At 27.8% G+C, this 19,005-nt stretch overlaps 1 protein-coding gene across 2 annotated transcripts in view; it reads right to left on the bottom strand.

Annotated features, from left to right (window-relative positions):
* The window catches only part of LOC107452307 (protein eyes shut homolog), a 51,340-nt gene that overhangs the window by 21,205 nt on the left and 11,130 nt on the right, over positions 1-19,005 (bottom strand). For both annotated transcript variants that reach the window (XM_016068696.3, XM_071178596.1), the window contains 9 exons: positions 15,270-15,527; positions 12,888-13,421; positions 8,315-8,538; positions 6,233-6,558; positions 4,775-4,994; positions 3,163-3,278; positions 1,938-2,110; positions 1,695-1,859; positions 540-620 (listed from right to left, as the gene is read on the bottom strand). In XM_016068696.3, the coding sequence (XP_015924182.2) occupies positions 540-620; positions 1,695-1,859; positions 1,938-2,110; positions 3,163-3,278; positions 4,775-4,994; positions 6,233-6,558; positions 8,315-8,538; positions 12,888-13,421; positions 15,270-15,527 (2,097 nt within the window). The remainder of the gene's footprint in view (positions 1-539; positions 621-1,694; positions 1,860-1,937; positions 2,111-3,162; positions 3,279-4,774; positions 4,995-6,232; positions 6,559-8,314; positions 8,539-12,887; positions 13,422-15,269; positions 15,528-19,005) is intronic.

The raw sequence follows: 19,005 nt of genomic DNA, 5'->3' as shown, positions 1-19,005 counted from the left end.
AATCAAATATTAATTTAAAAACTTATTATATTACTTTTAAGAGTGAAATATAAATATTCAGTTTATTTCAAAGTCATCAATTTTCTGAAATTTTTAGATTCACTATCACTAATAAAGGTTACTTTTAAAAATCCCTAATGAATTTTTATGATAAAATTGCAAACTTTATGAGGTATAATATAAATTAACTCGTAATAATTTACAGAATAACATTAGGTTTATAAAAAAACACAATAATAAGTAAAATAAGTAAAGATTTTCATAAAAAAAATTGGCACTAAAATAATGTTTAAATTCTCACAACACTGTAATAATTGTCTTACATAAAAAAATTCAAAGCATTTTTTAGTTTGAATGCAAATTCCTTTGATTCTAAATTTATTTTACTACATGTATTGCAAAGATTCACACTAAAAAAATTTTATTTAAAAAAAGTTTTATTTAAAAAACTTTTAAAATTAATTCAGAATTGCGAAACTAGTTTAAATATAAATCATATTGAAAAAAAAAATGATAGAAATATTAGTTTATCTATTTACCAGCTCCTAAGTTGAATGTATAAATTACATATCCGGAAAGAAGGCCTATTGATAGAAAATCGTTGGCAAGATGAAAGTTATCTGAAAATGTAAAAAAATAAAGAATTATGTCATTTTAATTGCAAAATATTGTCAATTAAAACCACCAGTTTATTAACCATTTTATTACAAAAGCTATTTATGTTCTACTCAAGCTATTTATGTTGGCATTATAGATTCAACTATTTCCCGTTATGCAATATCTTTCTTTTATGGGTTAAGCAATTTATATTGGAGATTTTAAAAATTAAGGATTTTAAAATAACAGCATTTTAGGTATCCTCTTTTAGCCTCAATTTTAAGGGAAAAAAATTATGAATAATTTCCAAGTGCATTTTCAATCAAAATTTCTAATCAATAGTATAACAAGGTAGTTAGACTATGGTTCCATGCAATTGAGTAATACCACTCTCTCTTGTAAATTCCTTAAAACTTATCTATATCATCAAATAAAACAGGTGGCAATATTGTGAATGGACAGTAACAGATAGAATTGGAAACAATATTTCATTTGATGCAGACAATAAATAACACAATAAAACCATTATTTTCCCTGTGCAGAAACATATTTTTTGTGTGGAAAAAATTGTTAGGAACAGAAAACAATCTAAAGAATTTTTTTCTTTCTTTTCTTACTCAGAAACATATTTTTAAATGGATTTTTTAATTGCATTTTAAAACTGCAAAACTTAACTGAATTTTTCTGAACTAACTATTTTCTATCTAATTTCATTAAAAAAAATTGGCAATTGTTATTAATTTCTATTGTTATTATTTTATTATTTATTCATGATTTTCAAAATTATTAAATGTAAAGAAATGTTGCTTAAATATAAGTTGTACCGACATTGTTGTTAATATACACTGCACAGAATAATTATTCAAATTAAATTATTATTTAAACTATTATAAATAATAATTATTTTTAAACAATTATTTCACCATCAAAAAAATAGTAAGAATATTATGAAAACTACTTTTAAAAATGAGTTTTAGACAAAACAGCAATACAATATTACAGAAATATTTTAATAATTTTCTATAAACACAGATAAAAATACAATAGGCCACCATTTAGTTCACTTTAATTAAATTTTTTAAAATAAGATTTCTCACCTAATTGACCATTGAACAGCAAAAGAGAGTTTTGAAGTATGTTTTTCACAGTAAACATTATCCGAATTTCCAAGTGATAATGATAGTCAGAAAATAACTGGTACTGTATGTAGGAAGAGTATCCCATTATGTCACCATAAAATGAAGGACGGATTATAACTAAATCTAAAAAATAAACAAAACAATGAATGTATCTCAATTCCATATTATATTCAATATTTTCAGCTTGAATCACTATTTTACCTTGTTCACAGTTTTTCCCATGCTTTCCATACGGACAAACACACAAGTAACCTGAATCAAAGCTTGGCAAGCAGGTACTACCGTGTTCACAAGGATTTGCAAAGCAAGTTTTGTGTTCACAAAAAGGACCAGCAAACCCATCTAAACATTCACAATTCCAATGATCCTCATAGCTACACATATAAATAAAAGCATAACATTTAATATTATAATTATATTTTCTTTAAGTAATGAATAAAATTAAGATTAGAACAGACATAAACTATTATCAGAACATTGTTTTGTTCTTTACCATAATAATACATATTGAACTTAACAAAGTAGAATTTTTTTTTAATACATTTAAATTATTTTTAGGAAAAAGAAAATATAAGCATCCATTATATGTTTCTTAAACTAACTATCCAAAATAATTTTTGTTTAAAAAATAATAGTTTTTATTTTGTTCTAAATTTTTCCAAACTTCCTAAATTTTTAATTACTCTAAATTTTTCCAAAATAAATAAAAAGTATAAATTTTAAATATTATTTAAACAAATTTCCTTTGGCCTAGGATAAAAATATCGATTTCACCAACATAAAAAAGAGAGAGATTAAAGAGTATTTATATATGAATTTCTTTCCAAAGCTTTTTTAGAAATTATGAACATATTTCCAGGAATATCAAATTGTTTTAAAAAAGATTTTTTACAGATTGAGAAAAAGAAAAATATATTAAGGTATCTAAATTTAACTTTTCCAAAATAAATAAAACTTCTTAATATTTTACATTGATTTTAGTTATCTTAATCAGATTGAGAAATATTCCATGAACTATGCATAAATAGAACAAAAAGTTTAATGGAAAAGCAAATTAAAAATATAAAAAAAGAATATAACCTTCATTGACATTATTATTATTTTAATTGGTTATAGAAAAAAAAAAACGATTTCAATATTTTAACTCAAAATAATGTATACATAATATGTTTTACTGAAATAAAAAATATGTAAAAATTATAAAGAAAGTCAAAAAATTTATAACACTGCACAGTCAGTTACTAAACGCAAACATTTATAAGTATTATAATCAAATTTCTAGTGCTGCTTAAAAATATTATTTATCTATTTTTTTCATACTTGCATAAGTATTTTTTAGGGAATCAGAGCTACATTAGAAATGTCAGACATATATAATTTAATTAATTCAGTTTACATGTAATTTAATTTATAAATAAAGTCCTACCTTCTGCAAGTTGCTCCATTAAGACAAGGATTTTTGAAACAGGCACTACTGTAACACTCAGTAATTCCTACACCAATTTCAGCATCTTGAACTATCTCTTTTTCTTCACCATTAATCTACAACTCATGGAAGGAAAAAGAAATTAAAATTAAACTTTTAAACATGTTTCATAAATTTAACAGGAAAGTTTAAAAAAACAAAACAAACAATTTTTGTCTGTGGAAGATTTTAAACATATTTGTTTGAGTTTAAATAAAAGCACTGTTTATGCTAAATAATAATGCAATATTTGTCAATTTTTGTGGTATCAGCAAACACTGCATATGATTATGAGTGAAAAAATTATTATTTTCAAAATTGTAACAAAAATATCAAAACATGCACAGAAGAATATAAACTTTCTTTCAAACATTTTTTGATTAGAATAATAATATGAAAAAAATGTTATTTTAAACAGCCTAAATTTAATCCCTTATTTGTCACTTCCATCAAAATTACATGGTGAAATTTCATCTTTCATGTGCCCGTTATATTTCCGGGCTAAAGTACTCACAAGTAACAATGCCAAAAAGATTAAAACAATCTATTTCTTATGCCAGAATAATGTTTATTTCTCAATCTATACACCAAATGGCAATACCAGATCATTCCTACTGTGTTTAGTTTATTTTAAACTCCATGTCAGCACTCACCAAACATGTAAGCTAAAAATTAAAAATGAATACATAGATTGTACATACACTTAGTTTTGTTTATTGTACATACATTTTTTGAATAAAAAAATCTATAGGTACTAAATAAATAAAAATAAATAATAATTTAATAAACACAAGGCTGCAATGATCAATAGATTTTGGAGGGGTAGAAAGCAAAATTACCCGACACAAATTCGTTTTAATCTCAACTAATGATCAATTTAAAAAACCACCGAGATTTAAACTTTTTTCATATTTAATATTTAATGAGTTCTTTTTTCAATTTTTTAAAAATATATATTTCTATTGATAATAAAAAATACCTTGTTTGAAACTACCGAGTTTTCCACAAGTAATCACTTAAAAATTTCAAACACATCTGCGTAAAAATAATAAATCAATAAATAAAGAGTAAATGCTGAAAAAATTATAATTTTGGTAAAATAAATAAATCAATAATCTTTAAATTTATTCCACCCTTAAAGGGTGAAAAAAAGGCAAATGTTTCTAGACTTATAAGTTACAATTTTGGAAAAAAGTGATAAATCTTAAAACTGTATAATAATTACTGTATTTGTAAATAAATTTTACAACTGTTTTTTTCCATAGAGTAAGTAGATATCATTTTATGGTGAATATATATGGAGAAGAATATTTATACATAAGTATTAAACTTATGTAAAAAAATTTGAATTATTGTAAAAAATTACAAGTTATTATTATTAAAAAAACATTTTTTTTCTCAAAAAAGTAACAACTAAAAAGAATTCTTCATGAAGTTATAGTAAATAAAATAAAATTCTTTTTAATACTGAATATTTAATAGACCACTTATTTTCATTTAATACATAATTCAAAAGTTATATCATATAAATTAAAATCTTTCAAGAAATACAAGTGTAGTATAGAATATTTACTTGCAAAAATATAACACAGCCTTCTAATGATGGTATTCTATGAACATCTCTGAGTGAGCTTTTCAAAGAAGGCGGCACACCTCCAATATATATGTGGTGAAAATCAAATCTTGGGAGAAGAACAAACTGCTGACCCCCCATCGGAGCAGTACCATTTACAAGCAAGCCCACATTACATGATGCATTTCTCAAATGTGCAATATCTGGAGTCCAAGATGTTCTGTAAGGGTAAACCAAAAACAAAATAAACAATAAAAGAACACTCACCAAAACATGTAAACATAAAAAACTAATTTACATGTCTTTTTACCTCAATCGATGCACAAAATGACAGGCCCAGTTGTAAAAACAAAAGTTATGTTGCGAAAAAAAAACCACTTTATTTGATAACTATTTTATAAACTGCATTACTTGCAATGAAAAAATCACAGAAATTAGGAAAATAAAAATGAAATGAAATAGCCCTTTCCTTTTGTTTTTCAGGTTGAGCTTATACATTCTATTCAGCATGATTTCTACAAGTTTTGTAAACAGTTTGTTTCGATTGTTGCTCATTTAGAGGAAACAGTGTTTTTTTCAATTCTTTAGTACACCTTTCTAGCTGTATATACTGTAATTCCTTTAAGCATGCTTAATATATTTTCTAAAAAAAGGCTGCAAGACAAACGAGTAATAAAATGTATATAATTATCCAGAAACTATTCAGAAGTGGGCTTAGATGTTTGCTCAGGAGCATTGTCTTTGTAGAAGAAGAACAGGCCTCCAACGAACAGGTCTCTTTTCAATGGTTTGCTTTGCATCAGAATTAGTTTATAAAAAAAGGTTTTTTAGCTTCTGAATTTAAAATTAAAGTGATACAATATTTTAAATGAAAATATGAAATTTTAAAATGAATAAACAGCCTAATAAATCTTCTAGAAACTTTAAACTATTTACAAAAGTTTTTATACAACACAGTTATTAACAAGAAATATAAATTTTTTTTTAAAAGTTAATTCCTACTTAGGTCAACAAAGAAAAAAAATTTTTTAGTAACTTTTCACTGAATAATTACAATTAATATTAATATGTATATACATAGGACAGAATCATACAAACATATGACAGCCTCGCCACTGACGGTATTTATTCTTAAATTTATATCCTGCTAAATATCTTTCATAAGAGAAATATTTTTTCTCCCATATAAAACTAAAATTAATATATTTAATTAATGAATTAACAAATTAATTAATGAATGAACTGTATTAAAATCAAGTGTCATCCACTAGAAGTTTAAAAAAATCTATTTGAACTTGAGTGGTTGAATAAAAAGTATTTCATAAACGATTAAAAATTTGAACAAGATACATAAATATATATAGGGAGAGTATGAACTAATAGTAGGAATTGAAAAAGGGTTACATTTTTGAATATTGTAGTAAGTTTCTATTTTCATCAACTATAAAGATTACTTACGATATAGATACAGAAGTGAAAAAACTGTTATTGACAGCAGCATGAGTCTCCATAAAAATAGTAGTTTGATGCCCACACGAGAATCGAAATTTGAGCAAACCATGTTCAATGTAGAGGAAGAGGAATGAACCACTACTAGCTGCTTCGGTAAATAAGATTGTACCTTCAGGTGAAGAAGTTTTGAAGCTTATATCAATATCTAAGCCTTTTTCAGGTTCAATTAGTGGGAGAGCATGTTTGAGGAAGGATGGTCTGTGAAACTGAGGAATGAGCAAATATGTTTCTCTTTCACAATGCACTCCAGCATAAAGCAGTGGGCACAGGCACTTAAAAAGAGATTAAAAATAGATTTATATGGAGACAGCTTGAAAAGTAAAAAGCGAATTAATATTTAAGGTTGCAAATTTATAAAGAAGATATTAGCACTTCCATACTAAACTATAAAGAACTCATAAACTAGCCAATGAAAAACAAAATAATAAAAATTAGAGGATGGAAAATAGGGTAGCTTTGAAAATTTGCCAGGGTTGTAAGCATTTTAGGTAAAAGAAATCTGACATTTTATTGCTATTTTAATCTTTTACACCACTCTTTATTTTCCAAACTATGAATTCTAACTATAACTTTAGAAAACTAACATTTCAGTAAAGTTTAGTTTTCTATTTTTTTAGATGTAAATCAATAAGTTTAGGATATTTTTTTTTAAAAAAGTGAAAAAGAGGGAGATTTAAATAAGTCTCTGTAAAAATCTCACCCCTATTCAAAGGGTTTGACTATTTAGAATTTCTGCCATATTTTAAGATTACACAATTTTTTTTTCTTTATTGTGAAATCTATAATACATATAAGGAACTTTGCTTAACTTTTGAAACTAAATTTATGAAATTAAAGTTATAAACTTACATCAAAGATTACATTTACTTCTAATTAAGTTTTTGCATTAACAGAACAAATTTTTATTATTATCTATCTTTTCTTCAGAAATTTAATCATAGCATGATCTGTTAATGGCTGAATTAAATTTATGCAATTTTTTGAACAAAACAGGTGGGGAACTTTTGAAGAAATATATAATAAATGAATATAATAAATGAAAACAGAAATATATAATAAATATTGAGAATACGAAAATACAAATATTTATATATTTTTAGGAAAAAAAAACTTTTATAGCAGAATAACTTTCGAACACATTAAAAAATATACGCATGTTGGAAAGAGGATCTAATGTTCTATAAATGGACATCTATATGGCTTTGTTTAATAAAGCGATTAATGACTGAAAATTCTGAAGTGATTATACTGTTATAAAATACAAATTTTATAACATTCGCAATGTAACAATATCACATGATACAGTGAACTAAATATCCTAAAAATATTATTTCAGTTCACTTCCATAATAATAAATACTGTTAACTTAATTAAGCTGCAATATTGTCTATGTGATTATTTTAAAGATACATAATCAGAAATATACCACTAACAAGCTATGTAGGATGTTTCAATAACGGTTTTGATTCTAATTTGACAAGCTATACATTTGGTCAAATTATGTATTCATCAAATTGTGGACATATTTAACTTTCATACTTTTAAATATTTAATTTGCATTAATATCTAACATTCACTCAATAGTATAATTTTCAGAATAAATAAGTAACATGCAAAAGTTTATTAATTTGTTTCAGGGTACTTCTACCATTTTCAAAAGGAATCCAATATGATATAGTTTTAACCCAAAATTTCTTAATTATTCAAAGATTTACAAAATATTTCATTGTTAATAAATGAGATAAAAAAATATATACTTTTAATACACTATTCAATTTAAAATAAAGAAAATCTAAGTATGAAAAATCTCTATTCATTTTTTAAATAAAACTATATAGAGCCCTCTTTCCTTTTACTCTAAAATAAAATTTTATATACTTTCAAAAATAAATAAATTAATTAATTAACAAACAAAAATAAAAGACTTCTATAATATATTTATTTTAAAATAAAAAACTGAGCTCCAGTATTTTAAAATAAAAAACTGAGGAATAGATATTTATCTAACATTAATACTCTCAAAATTACTTTGCATTTCGCATTATGCAGATCCATATTGTCAAACATGTCAGGAGTTCCTCCATTTTGGCAGTGTAAATCATCACATAATTCAGGAAGACTTCGGCCAACTCCATTATCAGAAGAATAGACAGGAAGAGTGTGAATTGGCTTTGAGATATAAATACTCTCAAGACCTAAAGTTGAGTTTGGCACGTGAGTTGACCTTTCAAAAACAGCATTCCCAGATACTTCTAAAAATCAAAAGCATATGTCACTTATTGAATTGTATGATTTAATCTAAATTAAAATGATTTTCAAATTTCATTAATAAAAACAAACGTAAACATTTTGAATATAGACTCTTATAAAAAAAAATACAAATCATAAAAGAGTATGACATTAAAGTATTGAAATGAGAAGAAACCTAACATTATCACTATCATTATTTTTACCTTCAGTTGTTTTTTTACAATAAAATTATTGTCTTTTCAGAACACATATATCACTCTTTACAGTCTTAATATGGGGGACACTTAATGCCCCATATGTCCTAGAAGTTCTGATTAGAAAGAAAAAAAAAACCAAAAACTGAACACCTGTTAATTCTTTTTTTTTTTTTTTTTTATCAGTAGTTGAGTTTTCTATCCTTACCTACTTTTTGGAAATAATTAGGAGACATTTCTGACATTTTCACTCCCCAAATGGACATTTCTTTAGTTATTGGGATCATAGAATGACCATGGGAGTCTTTCAGTTTGTTCTACAAATTATTTTATTTCTCGTGACTGACAAGTTCAATGCGTCTTTTTTCATACCCAATTAAAGTGATTTTTATTTATAATGTTTAGGGTTGCAAGTTTGTCGCGGGAAAAAAAGATATAAATTCGCGGGTGATTCGCGCAAAAGTTTTAAAAATTCGCGAAATTTTCGCGGATAACATATGCATTGATATTTACACCGAAAATCAATTTAAAAATAATAAAAAACATAAAAAAGTTACAAAATTTTATTTTTAAGCAATATTAATGCCGTTACTTAAATGTACAGAATTTTGATACAAAATATTATACATGGTTAGGTTATTCTCGCTAATGTTTCTCCTTTCATCACTCAATACATTTTTGTATTTTGAAAAAGATCGTTCGGCATCCACGCTATTAGTTGGTACAGTGCCCGCCGTTTATTAAAATCACTTTCGTTTTTTGCTCTTTTGATTTTATTAAGCGGCTGATTTTATTAAGAGGCGATTCAACATTTGGAAAGAAAAAAAATTTTTTTTGTATTCTAAATGCACACACTTTAAAAGCTGAAATAATGACCACATTAATGTTTTATTTTAACTAATTTAATTATTTTAATAAAGTAAAACCCTACATAAGATTAAATTTAAAAAATTTTTGCAAATAACCGATCAATGGTTGCTTGAGTTTCAGTATTTTAAATTAACTTTTCAACATCATTTGAGAGTTTATAGAAGTTTTTATAGTTTTCGATATTTCCTACTCTTTGTTCTAAAGCTTGCCGCACTACATTAAGTGCTTTTCTGACTTCCATTGAAGATGGTACTGATGAGTTCATTTCATCTTCTGAGTCTGATTCCTCCATTTCTTGATTGAAAATAACTTTTCAATTTTTGATGTTTGTAACAATTTCAAAATCAGATTTTTCTCCTGATGTTTGCAGTTTATCGTCAATAGCTACGGAACATGCGCACAGTTTTTGAAAATCCATTCATGTTCTCTGTTAAGATAGATAACAAAAGAAACTTCTCTCCCTTCTATGGTTCATTCAATAAAAAGTAAGATAAGAATTCGACCCCCTGTTGAGTGAGATAGGTTTCTCCAAACTTCATTCAAGTCAAGGAATTGACATTGATTTCTATGAACTCGCCGCTTACCACCCACATTTTTCCTTAACTCTTACACTATGAATATCGCAGGAAAATGCTAGCCACGCCAGCTTCACAGGATTGTGAAGCTGGCGTGATTGTGAAGCTTCTTCTAAAAAAATCTTTAAACTTCGAAAAAATAAAATTTTATTAATCAGAACAAAAGAAGCTGAAATATTGCACGTTTGATTTATTATGTAGTCAAAATTTTGATTTTAAAAAGCGGCGGCATTGATTTTATTAAAGGATGCTTTTAACATGCATTAATATTGTAACGATTCGGTTCTTGCCGATTTGATTTTATAAAGCGGCTGATTTTATTATCCAGTGATTTTATTAGCGGCGGGCACTGTATTGACAAACATGGAATTGCCACTTTAGAAAGTTTTGGATAGCGTTCCATCTTCGATTTCCAAAACTGAATTAATTGTCTACTTTCAACGTGTAGTTCATTAACTGTCGCTTTGTAAGCATTAAATTCGTTCTTCAACTCTTCTTCATCCTCAAACATGGGGATAGAGTTAAAAATAAAAGAACTATCATCTTCTTGGAAAACATCTAAGTATTTGAATTGACTAGGATCAAAAGCTCTGCATGCTTTAAAAAAGCTTGATGCTGGTTGACGAAATCTGTGTGTTGTAATATTGCCTTCAAAAAAGTATGCATGAATTTTTTCCGGGCATGATTTTAAAGCTTTTTTAGATTTCAAGTGCTGGCAGGTTACAGATTTGCTTTTTAAATCTTCAGCAAGATCAGACATTTCATTAAAAATAACATGCGAACTTATTCTTTGTTTTTCATATAAATTTAATAGATTCAAAATTAAAGATGCATATTTTTCAATCTCTCTTAAATCTTCACTCAATTCTGTGTTACAACATTCTTCGGAAATCGTGCTGATCAAAGAACTACTGCTATTTTGTTGCTCTTCATCGAAGAACTCTGCCTATTCAGCTAAGTAATTTACGTGAAACAAAGCTGCCTTAAACCAGCTATTCCATCTGGTTTGTACGGGAACCGGTGGTAGAGCGGCGTTTTTGCCCTTTTCAACTAAAAAGGCTCGAAATCGACCCTTACGTGAAGGACATGCTGTGAATGCACGCTTTAAATGCACAATAAAAGAATTCACTTTTTCAAATTGATTTTGCCATATTTCTCCTAGGAGATTTAAAAGCACATTGCAAGTACATGAACAGCATTCAAGAAAACTGCTTTCAAACTTTTTCCCCATGCTTTGTTCATGTAAGACGCATTGTCAGTGACGAAAGATGAAATGGTATTAAAACGAAGCTTGTACTTTTGACAACACTGGATAACTGCTTCGCTAACAGTTTTAAAATTTACACTTTCCAGTGGCATGCTTTCTAAGAAAAAAGCAGATAAAGAAATGTCAGAACTATCATCTTGTATGTCCACAGATGGAACTGCTAACACGTTTAATACATATCTGTCTTCAGATTCTGTAATTTCATCCGTCACAATACTTACACCAGCTGCAGAGGCTAAAATATCAGCAACATGATTTTTATGAAATTCGTGAATCTTAGGCAGGTAGTGGTTTCGTAAGTGGCTAGAGCTTGGAATGACACCAATATCTTTAAGGGAATTTTCCAGGTAACCCTTCAGTGCAGAATTATCTAGCTTGTTCAGGGGAATGTTTGCCGCTGCAAATACACATACCAACTTTGAAAGTTCATGGTATTCAATTTCAATACAAAAGCGAGGAGCTTGTATAGAGCCTAACCCAATTCTAATGTCATTTTGATAGATATTTTTGTGTATGCTTTGAAAAAATATAATCAATTTTTAAACTTCAGAAAAATAATACATAACTACAAATATATTTTTATTGATAAGATAAAACAGAAAGAAATAACTTCAAATTGGGAATAATTTTCATTTAAATCGCGCGAATTGAATAACTTTCGTTCAAATCGCGTAATTTTAAAAAAATTCGCGAATTTTTGAAAAAAACTTGAAATTTCGTGGAAACGGTCGCGAAAATTCGCGCCGCGACAAACTTGCAACCCTAATAATGTCCCACAAAAGTTATGTCATAATAAGTACAAGAACTGCCTTGCTACCTAACAAAAATCCAGTAATTGTGCATAATAACTGGCGCTGTTATCTAACTTTGTATAAAAATCAAAGACCTTGCTATGCCACTTATTAGTGATCAATGTTAGCAAACTTGCTGTTAATCTGCGTTTGAATAATGAATTATAAGTTCAAATATTGAACAGGTTTTGCTTGGAATCACCAAAATAGAAAATAAAAACTTCTTTAAAAAGAAGTTTTGTTTGTGAGATCGTGAACTACTGAAACTAATGATTTGAGCCCAATTATTTTTTTCAAAGGAACATATAATATCATGTACTGCCTCCGAAAAAACAAAATATAAGTAAAAATACTGCACTAAAATAATAATATTGAATTTAACATAATAATTTATATACTAATTATCAGAGAAGTAAATATTATCCTACTTTATAAATATTATTGCGAAAACAATGATAAAAAGCTTTAAACAGTAGAGCAATAAATATTCAATGTCTAAGTCTATGTTTCCAATCAAAATTATAACATTTTTAGAAGGGCAATAATGAATTTCCAATGGGGTAATTAATTCCATGATCCCTAAGCGTCTTAATGTACAGATAGGAAGCGCATCTCCTTCTGGTTTAACAAAAATGCATATTAAAATATTAATACCTGTTTTGAAGAGTAATGACTGTACATTAACTTTAGAACTGTCTATGCTTTGTTTTGTCTCAGAGAGAGAAGGAGTTGCTAGAAAATCAGTTACGTTTGCAACATCATTCTGGAACTCCAAAGTTGAGTAAGGCAATGGGGTGGAATAGACAAGTGCCACAGCTGTTATGTTCATTCTGTTTTCTGTTTGCACAACTGAAAATGGAGTTTGGCTAAAATTAAAGTCCTCATACGAATAGTTTTCTGATTTAAATTTTTGTTCAAGGCTCAGTAAAAAAAGGGTTTGTTTTAAGGCATCATTATGAGTGTGTAAAGTTTTGAAAGCTGATGACTGTTCAGATGGATACAGGTGGACTCCAGATTTGGAAAAGTTATCATTGTAATGCAAATTAAGGCTGTAGTCCATGGCAGTAGAAGGGCTTATAGATGTTGTCTGCACATTATGTAGCCAATGAGAAGTAGCGGCATCTGTGAAAGGTAAATAGTGTGGACATTCTTCTCCAGAGCATGTGAATGTTTCATTGCATGTTGATCCTGTAAAATATATCAAAATATAGTGAGAGAAAAAAAATTATTTTTACTAAGAGGTCTAAGTTTATACGGTAAATTATTTATTATTAAATTGTAACCCATGGTTCTGGTCTTTAATGTATAGGTCAAAAGTCCAAATAAAAAACAATAAAAAATAAAATTACCAGCTCTTTAACTTAATAGAGTATAATGTTTTTTTTTTGTTGCTTAAGTTTATAATTCTCATTTCCTTATCTTTTTTAAATCCCAGAAATTAACATTCACTGTAGACAATTATACAGAGTCTTCCACTAAACACGTTGAATTCTAACTTTGTAGATTTTTATAGAAGACAATAAAAAAGTTTCAATTCCTGATTTGAAGAGTTTTTATTATAAATATGTAAGACTAAGATCTGTGCCTAATCAAAAAATGTGATAAAATTACTTCCTTAAAAATTTATTTCTTCAATTAAATAATAGACAATTTAATGCTACAACATATTAATAATTTGAAAAATATCTTTCAATACCTTTTAGACGAATATTTTAAAGAATTTAAAAAAACTGATATAAGTATGCTAAGTTTTAAAATGAATTGACTATTCCTTTTTATTTTCTATAGCACGGTTTTTGTACAGGATATAATAGTAGGAACTTTGTTAACTAGATACTAGATAATTTACTTATGACTTCTCTCTTGCTTTCCAGCTTTGATCAAAAAAAGTTGATTGGTAAACTGAAAAATATAATTAGTAATAAAAATTTTAGGTTAAATAGACACAATTTTCTGATGGTTCGATGCAAAATTTATTAATATCAGCTATAGTGCATTGAAACCTAAATGATGTGGCAAACTCAAAATAAATTAAATCAAAGGCATTGTAAATATAGTTTGATTGAAAAAAAACTGCTGAACTGTTGAAACGTAAAGTAATGGGTCTTGTGTTTACCGAAATCAGGTTAAATCCCCAGGATATCTAAGGTGAAAATATGAACAATGCTGATAAAGTTAATAAATTTTAACATATTGTCTTTACTTGAACTATAAAATACTGGCAAAATTACTAATTAACATGAAAACTAGCAATTAAAATTTTTTTCAATTGAAGATTTATGAAGGAACAAATAAAGATTGTACATGTAAGAATACAGGATAAATTGTGTTTTACAAACATTCCTCATGAAATCTTATACAGAGGTTTAATGCCTTGCATTCAATAAAGTATGCCTTATGTTTACTATATATAAGTCAAGTATTAATATTTTAATTTTCATAATTGTTAACAAATTGATAGACATTCATTTAAAATTTACAAGGTAAAGAGCTTTTCATCAAGAGATTAGAATAGTGCTATGTGATTACATTTTTTTCACATATAAGACGATTCTATGTAAAAATAAAGATTTCAGAAATGAATATGGAGACTAATAATTAAATTGCACAAAAAAATTCTTACATAAAAAATTAAGTAATGAAGTAACTTTTAACATAGTGTTCATAATATAACAGTTAACATGGACACTACAAATATAAAATTGTAATGTCTGCTTAAAAGAGTGAATCTCCATTAAAATAGTAAAACCCCAAATTGGCAAAATTTAAAATGGAAATAAATAAAAAAAAAACTCATAATTATTTTTATTCTGCTTTTTCATATCTAATACATATAAACACACGAGTCACAACTTTTCAGAATTATTTTTCAGTTATAAAAAAATTATAGTTATTTATGCATAATTATTGCTTTTCAAAAGAAATATCTTTCAATTTCAAGACTAGAGAAATATAAAAAAGTTTCCACTTCTACTTAATTAGTTTATTCAAGAAATCATAAGCAAAAAAGAAAACAAAACAATGTTTGTTATATACCTAAATATCCAGCAGGGCAAATACATGAATATCCATCAACATCATCAATGCATGTAGCTCCATTCTCACAAGATGGTTCTGGAATACATTCATTGTATCTCAACTCACAAAATTTTCCATGGTAATCAGGTACACAATAGCAAGTAATATTTTTCTGAATGTTAGATTCCTCATTTGTGCCTAAAACACATAATCCTCCATTACAAATGCTTCGTTCGCAGATGTCTATTTCAGTTTCACATGTCTTTCCAGTCCATCCTAAAAACATATAAAATTTTTTTACATATAAGATAAAAAATTTGAAAGTTATAAACACATTTAAACAAAACATATGAAGTATTTATCAACAAATGATATTAAAAAATAAAACTAATAAACATATAAAAATAAATAAATAAGGTTTGAAATGTAGATGCTGGAAATAAATCAGTTTTTTAAATTTATTTACACAGTTACACAGCCAATAGCAGGGATGAGAGTAGTCAGAAAGTAAAAAAGAGGAAATCCAAGAATGAATATATATATATATATATATATATATATATATATATATATATATATATATATATATATATATATATACAAAAATTTGACAAAAAGAGTGAGATCTTTAAACTTGTAAACCATGTGATTATAAATTCTGACGATTAATTTTAATTTGTATGAATATATAAATATTAATCACATGCCTTAATTTTAAATTGAGAGAATATGAATCCGGATATGAGGCTTTTAAATCACGTGAATATGAAACTCTATATAGAATTTTAAAATATGCAAAAATACAAATCATGATGCGTAATTTTTAGAGCACGTAAACACGAATCACGATGCATAATTTTCAAGTCGCGCAAATACAAATCACAATGTTTAATTTTCAAAGCACGTTTAAGTACGAAAATCGATGTTTGATTTTACAACTGCAAAAACGTATCACGACATAGAATTATAAGCTCGCATGAATACGAATCGCTACATAGGGTTTTAAAAGCGCGTAAATACAAATCGCTATATTGGATTGGATTTCGTATAAATACAAAAATCGATGTTTGATATTACAACCGCAAAAACGTATCACGACATAGAATTTTAAGCTCGCATGAATACGAATCGCTACATAGGGTTTTAAAAAGCGTAAATACAAATTACTATATTGGATTGGATTTCGTATAAATACGAAAATCGATGTTTGATATTACAACCGCAATAACGAGTCACGACATAGGAATTTAAGCTCGCGTGAATACGAATCGCTACATAGGGTTTCAAAAGCGCGTAAATACAAATCGCTATATTGGATTTTTAAATCTCGTAAATAAGAATCGCAATGTACGATATTTAAATCGCCTGAATAAGACTCGCAACGTTCAACTTTGAAATCAGGCAAATACGAAAATCGTGAATACGAATCGCTACATAATAGGGTTTTAAAATCGTGTAAATACAAATCGCTATATTGGATTTTTAAATCTCGTAACTAAGAATCATAATGTACGATGTTTGAGTAGCGTAAATAAGAATCGCATTGCGCAACTTTTAAATCAGGTAAATACAAAAATCGATGATTGATATTAAAATCTCGAGAGACTGGACTTGGGATTTATAAAAGGCTCGTTTGTATTGTTTTTGCTTAGACATAATAAATAAAAATTTACAAGATTAATTGAATGAGCAAATAAATATTTTCACCCCAAATCCACCTCTATTATTTTATATATTTATTTATTTTTTTCGCTTGCTTTCATGCCAGACAACAGGGTCATGACGTCTGAATTGCAAAAATACGAGCTATCCGGCGGACGAATAAAAATACGGAAAATCTTATTTTCTGTGAAGAGAAAATAGCTAAAATAAGTAAAAATACGGAAGGGGTAGCAGCTAGGATGTAGTTTGAATTTTTTGTTTACCTTTGAAAATCGTAAATAAATATGATTATTTTATTTTAACGATTGAATTTTCAAAAAAAAATAAAAAATAAAAAAAAAAGCGGGATATTTATTTAAAAAAAAAAAACGAAACTTTTAGAGAATCCGAGTTTTTGATAAAAAGGCTGAAATTTGAAAGGCAAAAGCGAAAAAATCTCATCCCTGTATAAAGGTCAACCAGTTTTATCCCAAGGAAACGATTTTTTGAGAAAATTGAGAGGGAGGAATGAGGACTTCAATGCTTTCGCTCCGCGGAAAATTAAATTCCTCATAAAATATTTTAACTTGTTCAAAAATCAAAAAAATTTCCGCGGAAATTAGCGGGAAAAATGGAAAAATCTAAAAAAAAGCGGAAATCCGCGGAAGAATCTCATCCCTGCAATAGGCAAAAAAATTTTCAGAAAAATAATCAGGCTCAAAATAGAGCTCAGTTTATGAAAACAGAGTCATCAGATGATCTAGACATACTGTAACATTTCACAGAAAAGAGTGCACAGGTTTCTTCCAAAATTATTTTTAACTATACACTTCAGAATGGCGAAGTTAGGCTTATGTTGGCATAAAACTAATCTGTAACTATCATTTAATTAATTAAAAAAATTATGCACTGCATAAATTTTTTTTTAGCTGAAACACTTGGGAAAAATGCTCCTTCACAAATTGAGCCATGAATGCAAAAAGAAAAGCAAAAAATTTACTAATTAGAAAGAACATGTAAGCAGGGGCGGATCTACTTAAGGGCTTTTTGGGCTGCAGCCCAGGGCCCCGTGGATACAAAGGGCCCCAGTCCCTACTGAAAACAATAGGTGATATTTTGAATTGAAAGAAATATCAAATATTATAAAAAAAATATTATAAGGTTGGCAACCCTGAGATCAATCAACCCATGCATGTGCGCGTCTATAGAACGGAACGGGGAATTACCCGTCCCTTGTTTTTGGTCAGTGTATTTTTTCGCGCCTATTACGGGGGGGGGGGGGGGATTCCCGCAACGCCGCTTAACGCCCGACGTAATTTTGTTTTCTTTCCTCACTTCTGTTCTCGTCGTCAAAGTGACAAACTTGTTTAGTTTACTAATAACTGTCTTGACTACCAGAAACCCTCTGATCCCACTGAGAACTATATTGGTGTTCAGCAAGAGAACGGTAATACCGAGGCGGAAAGAAATTTAGAGAATATTAAGTTTGTGTTTGAGAAATATGTTGATGTGGGCTTGTGGCCAGAATTGCTAAATAATAATTTTATTAATGACATACTCTCACATGAAATGACTGACTTTTAAAATAAAGATCCGAAAAATATATATTCAGCTTCAATAAAGAAATACAAAGAACGAAACAGAACATTTTCAAATAGGTATTTCATTAAGAAAATGAAAAATGGTCAATCACTGGAAAGATCTTGGTTATGTTATGCAACCAGGGTTGGTACTGTTTTTTGTTTGACTTGCAAACTTTTTTCTAAAATCCCTTCTCAACACACAACCGGATTTTCTGATTGGAAACACATAGGAACTTGTTAAGAAAATCATGAAAATTCTAATGAACATAAGAAATCAATGTTAGTATGGTTGACACGTGAAGGCAACAAGTTATTTGTGAAGGCAACAAGTTAATTATATCATTAAAAGACTTCGTGAACAACATAAGGCACCAATCAGATCGAGAGCTAAAGGAATATGAAGAGAAAGCTAAAAAATTAAGTACTAGTGTGGGAATAGACTACAATGACATAAACAAGCGACGCATTACTCCAAAATTTTCTGATAAGTCTACAGATAAATTCTCAGTATACGGCGCAGAAAAATTTAA

The sequence above is a fragment of the Parasteatoda tepidariorum genome, chromosome 6 (assembly GCF_982258835.1).
Source record: "Parasteatoda tepidariorum strain Cologne lab strain chromosome 6, Ptep-v5.0, whole genome shotgun sequence".
NCBI classification, from domain to species: Eukaryota; Metazoa; Arthropoda; class Arachnida; order Araneae; family Theridiidae; genus Parasteatoda; species Parasteatoda tepidariorum.
The sequence above is the reverse complement of the archived record's forward strand: the minus strand, read 5'-3'. Positions and strand labels throughout refer to the sequence as shown.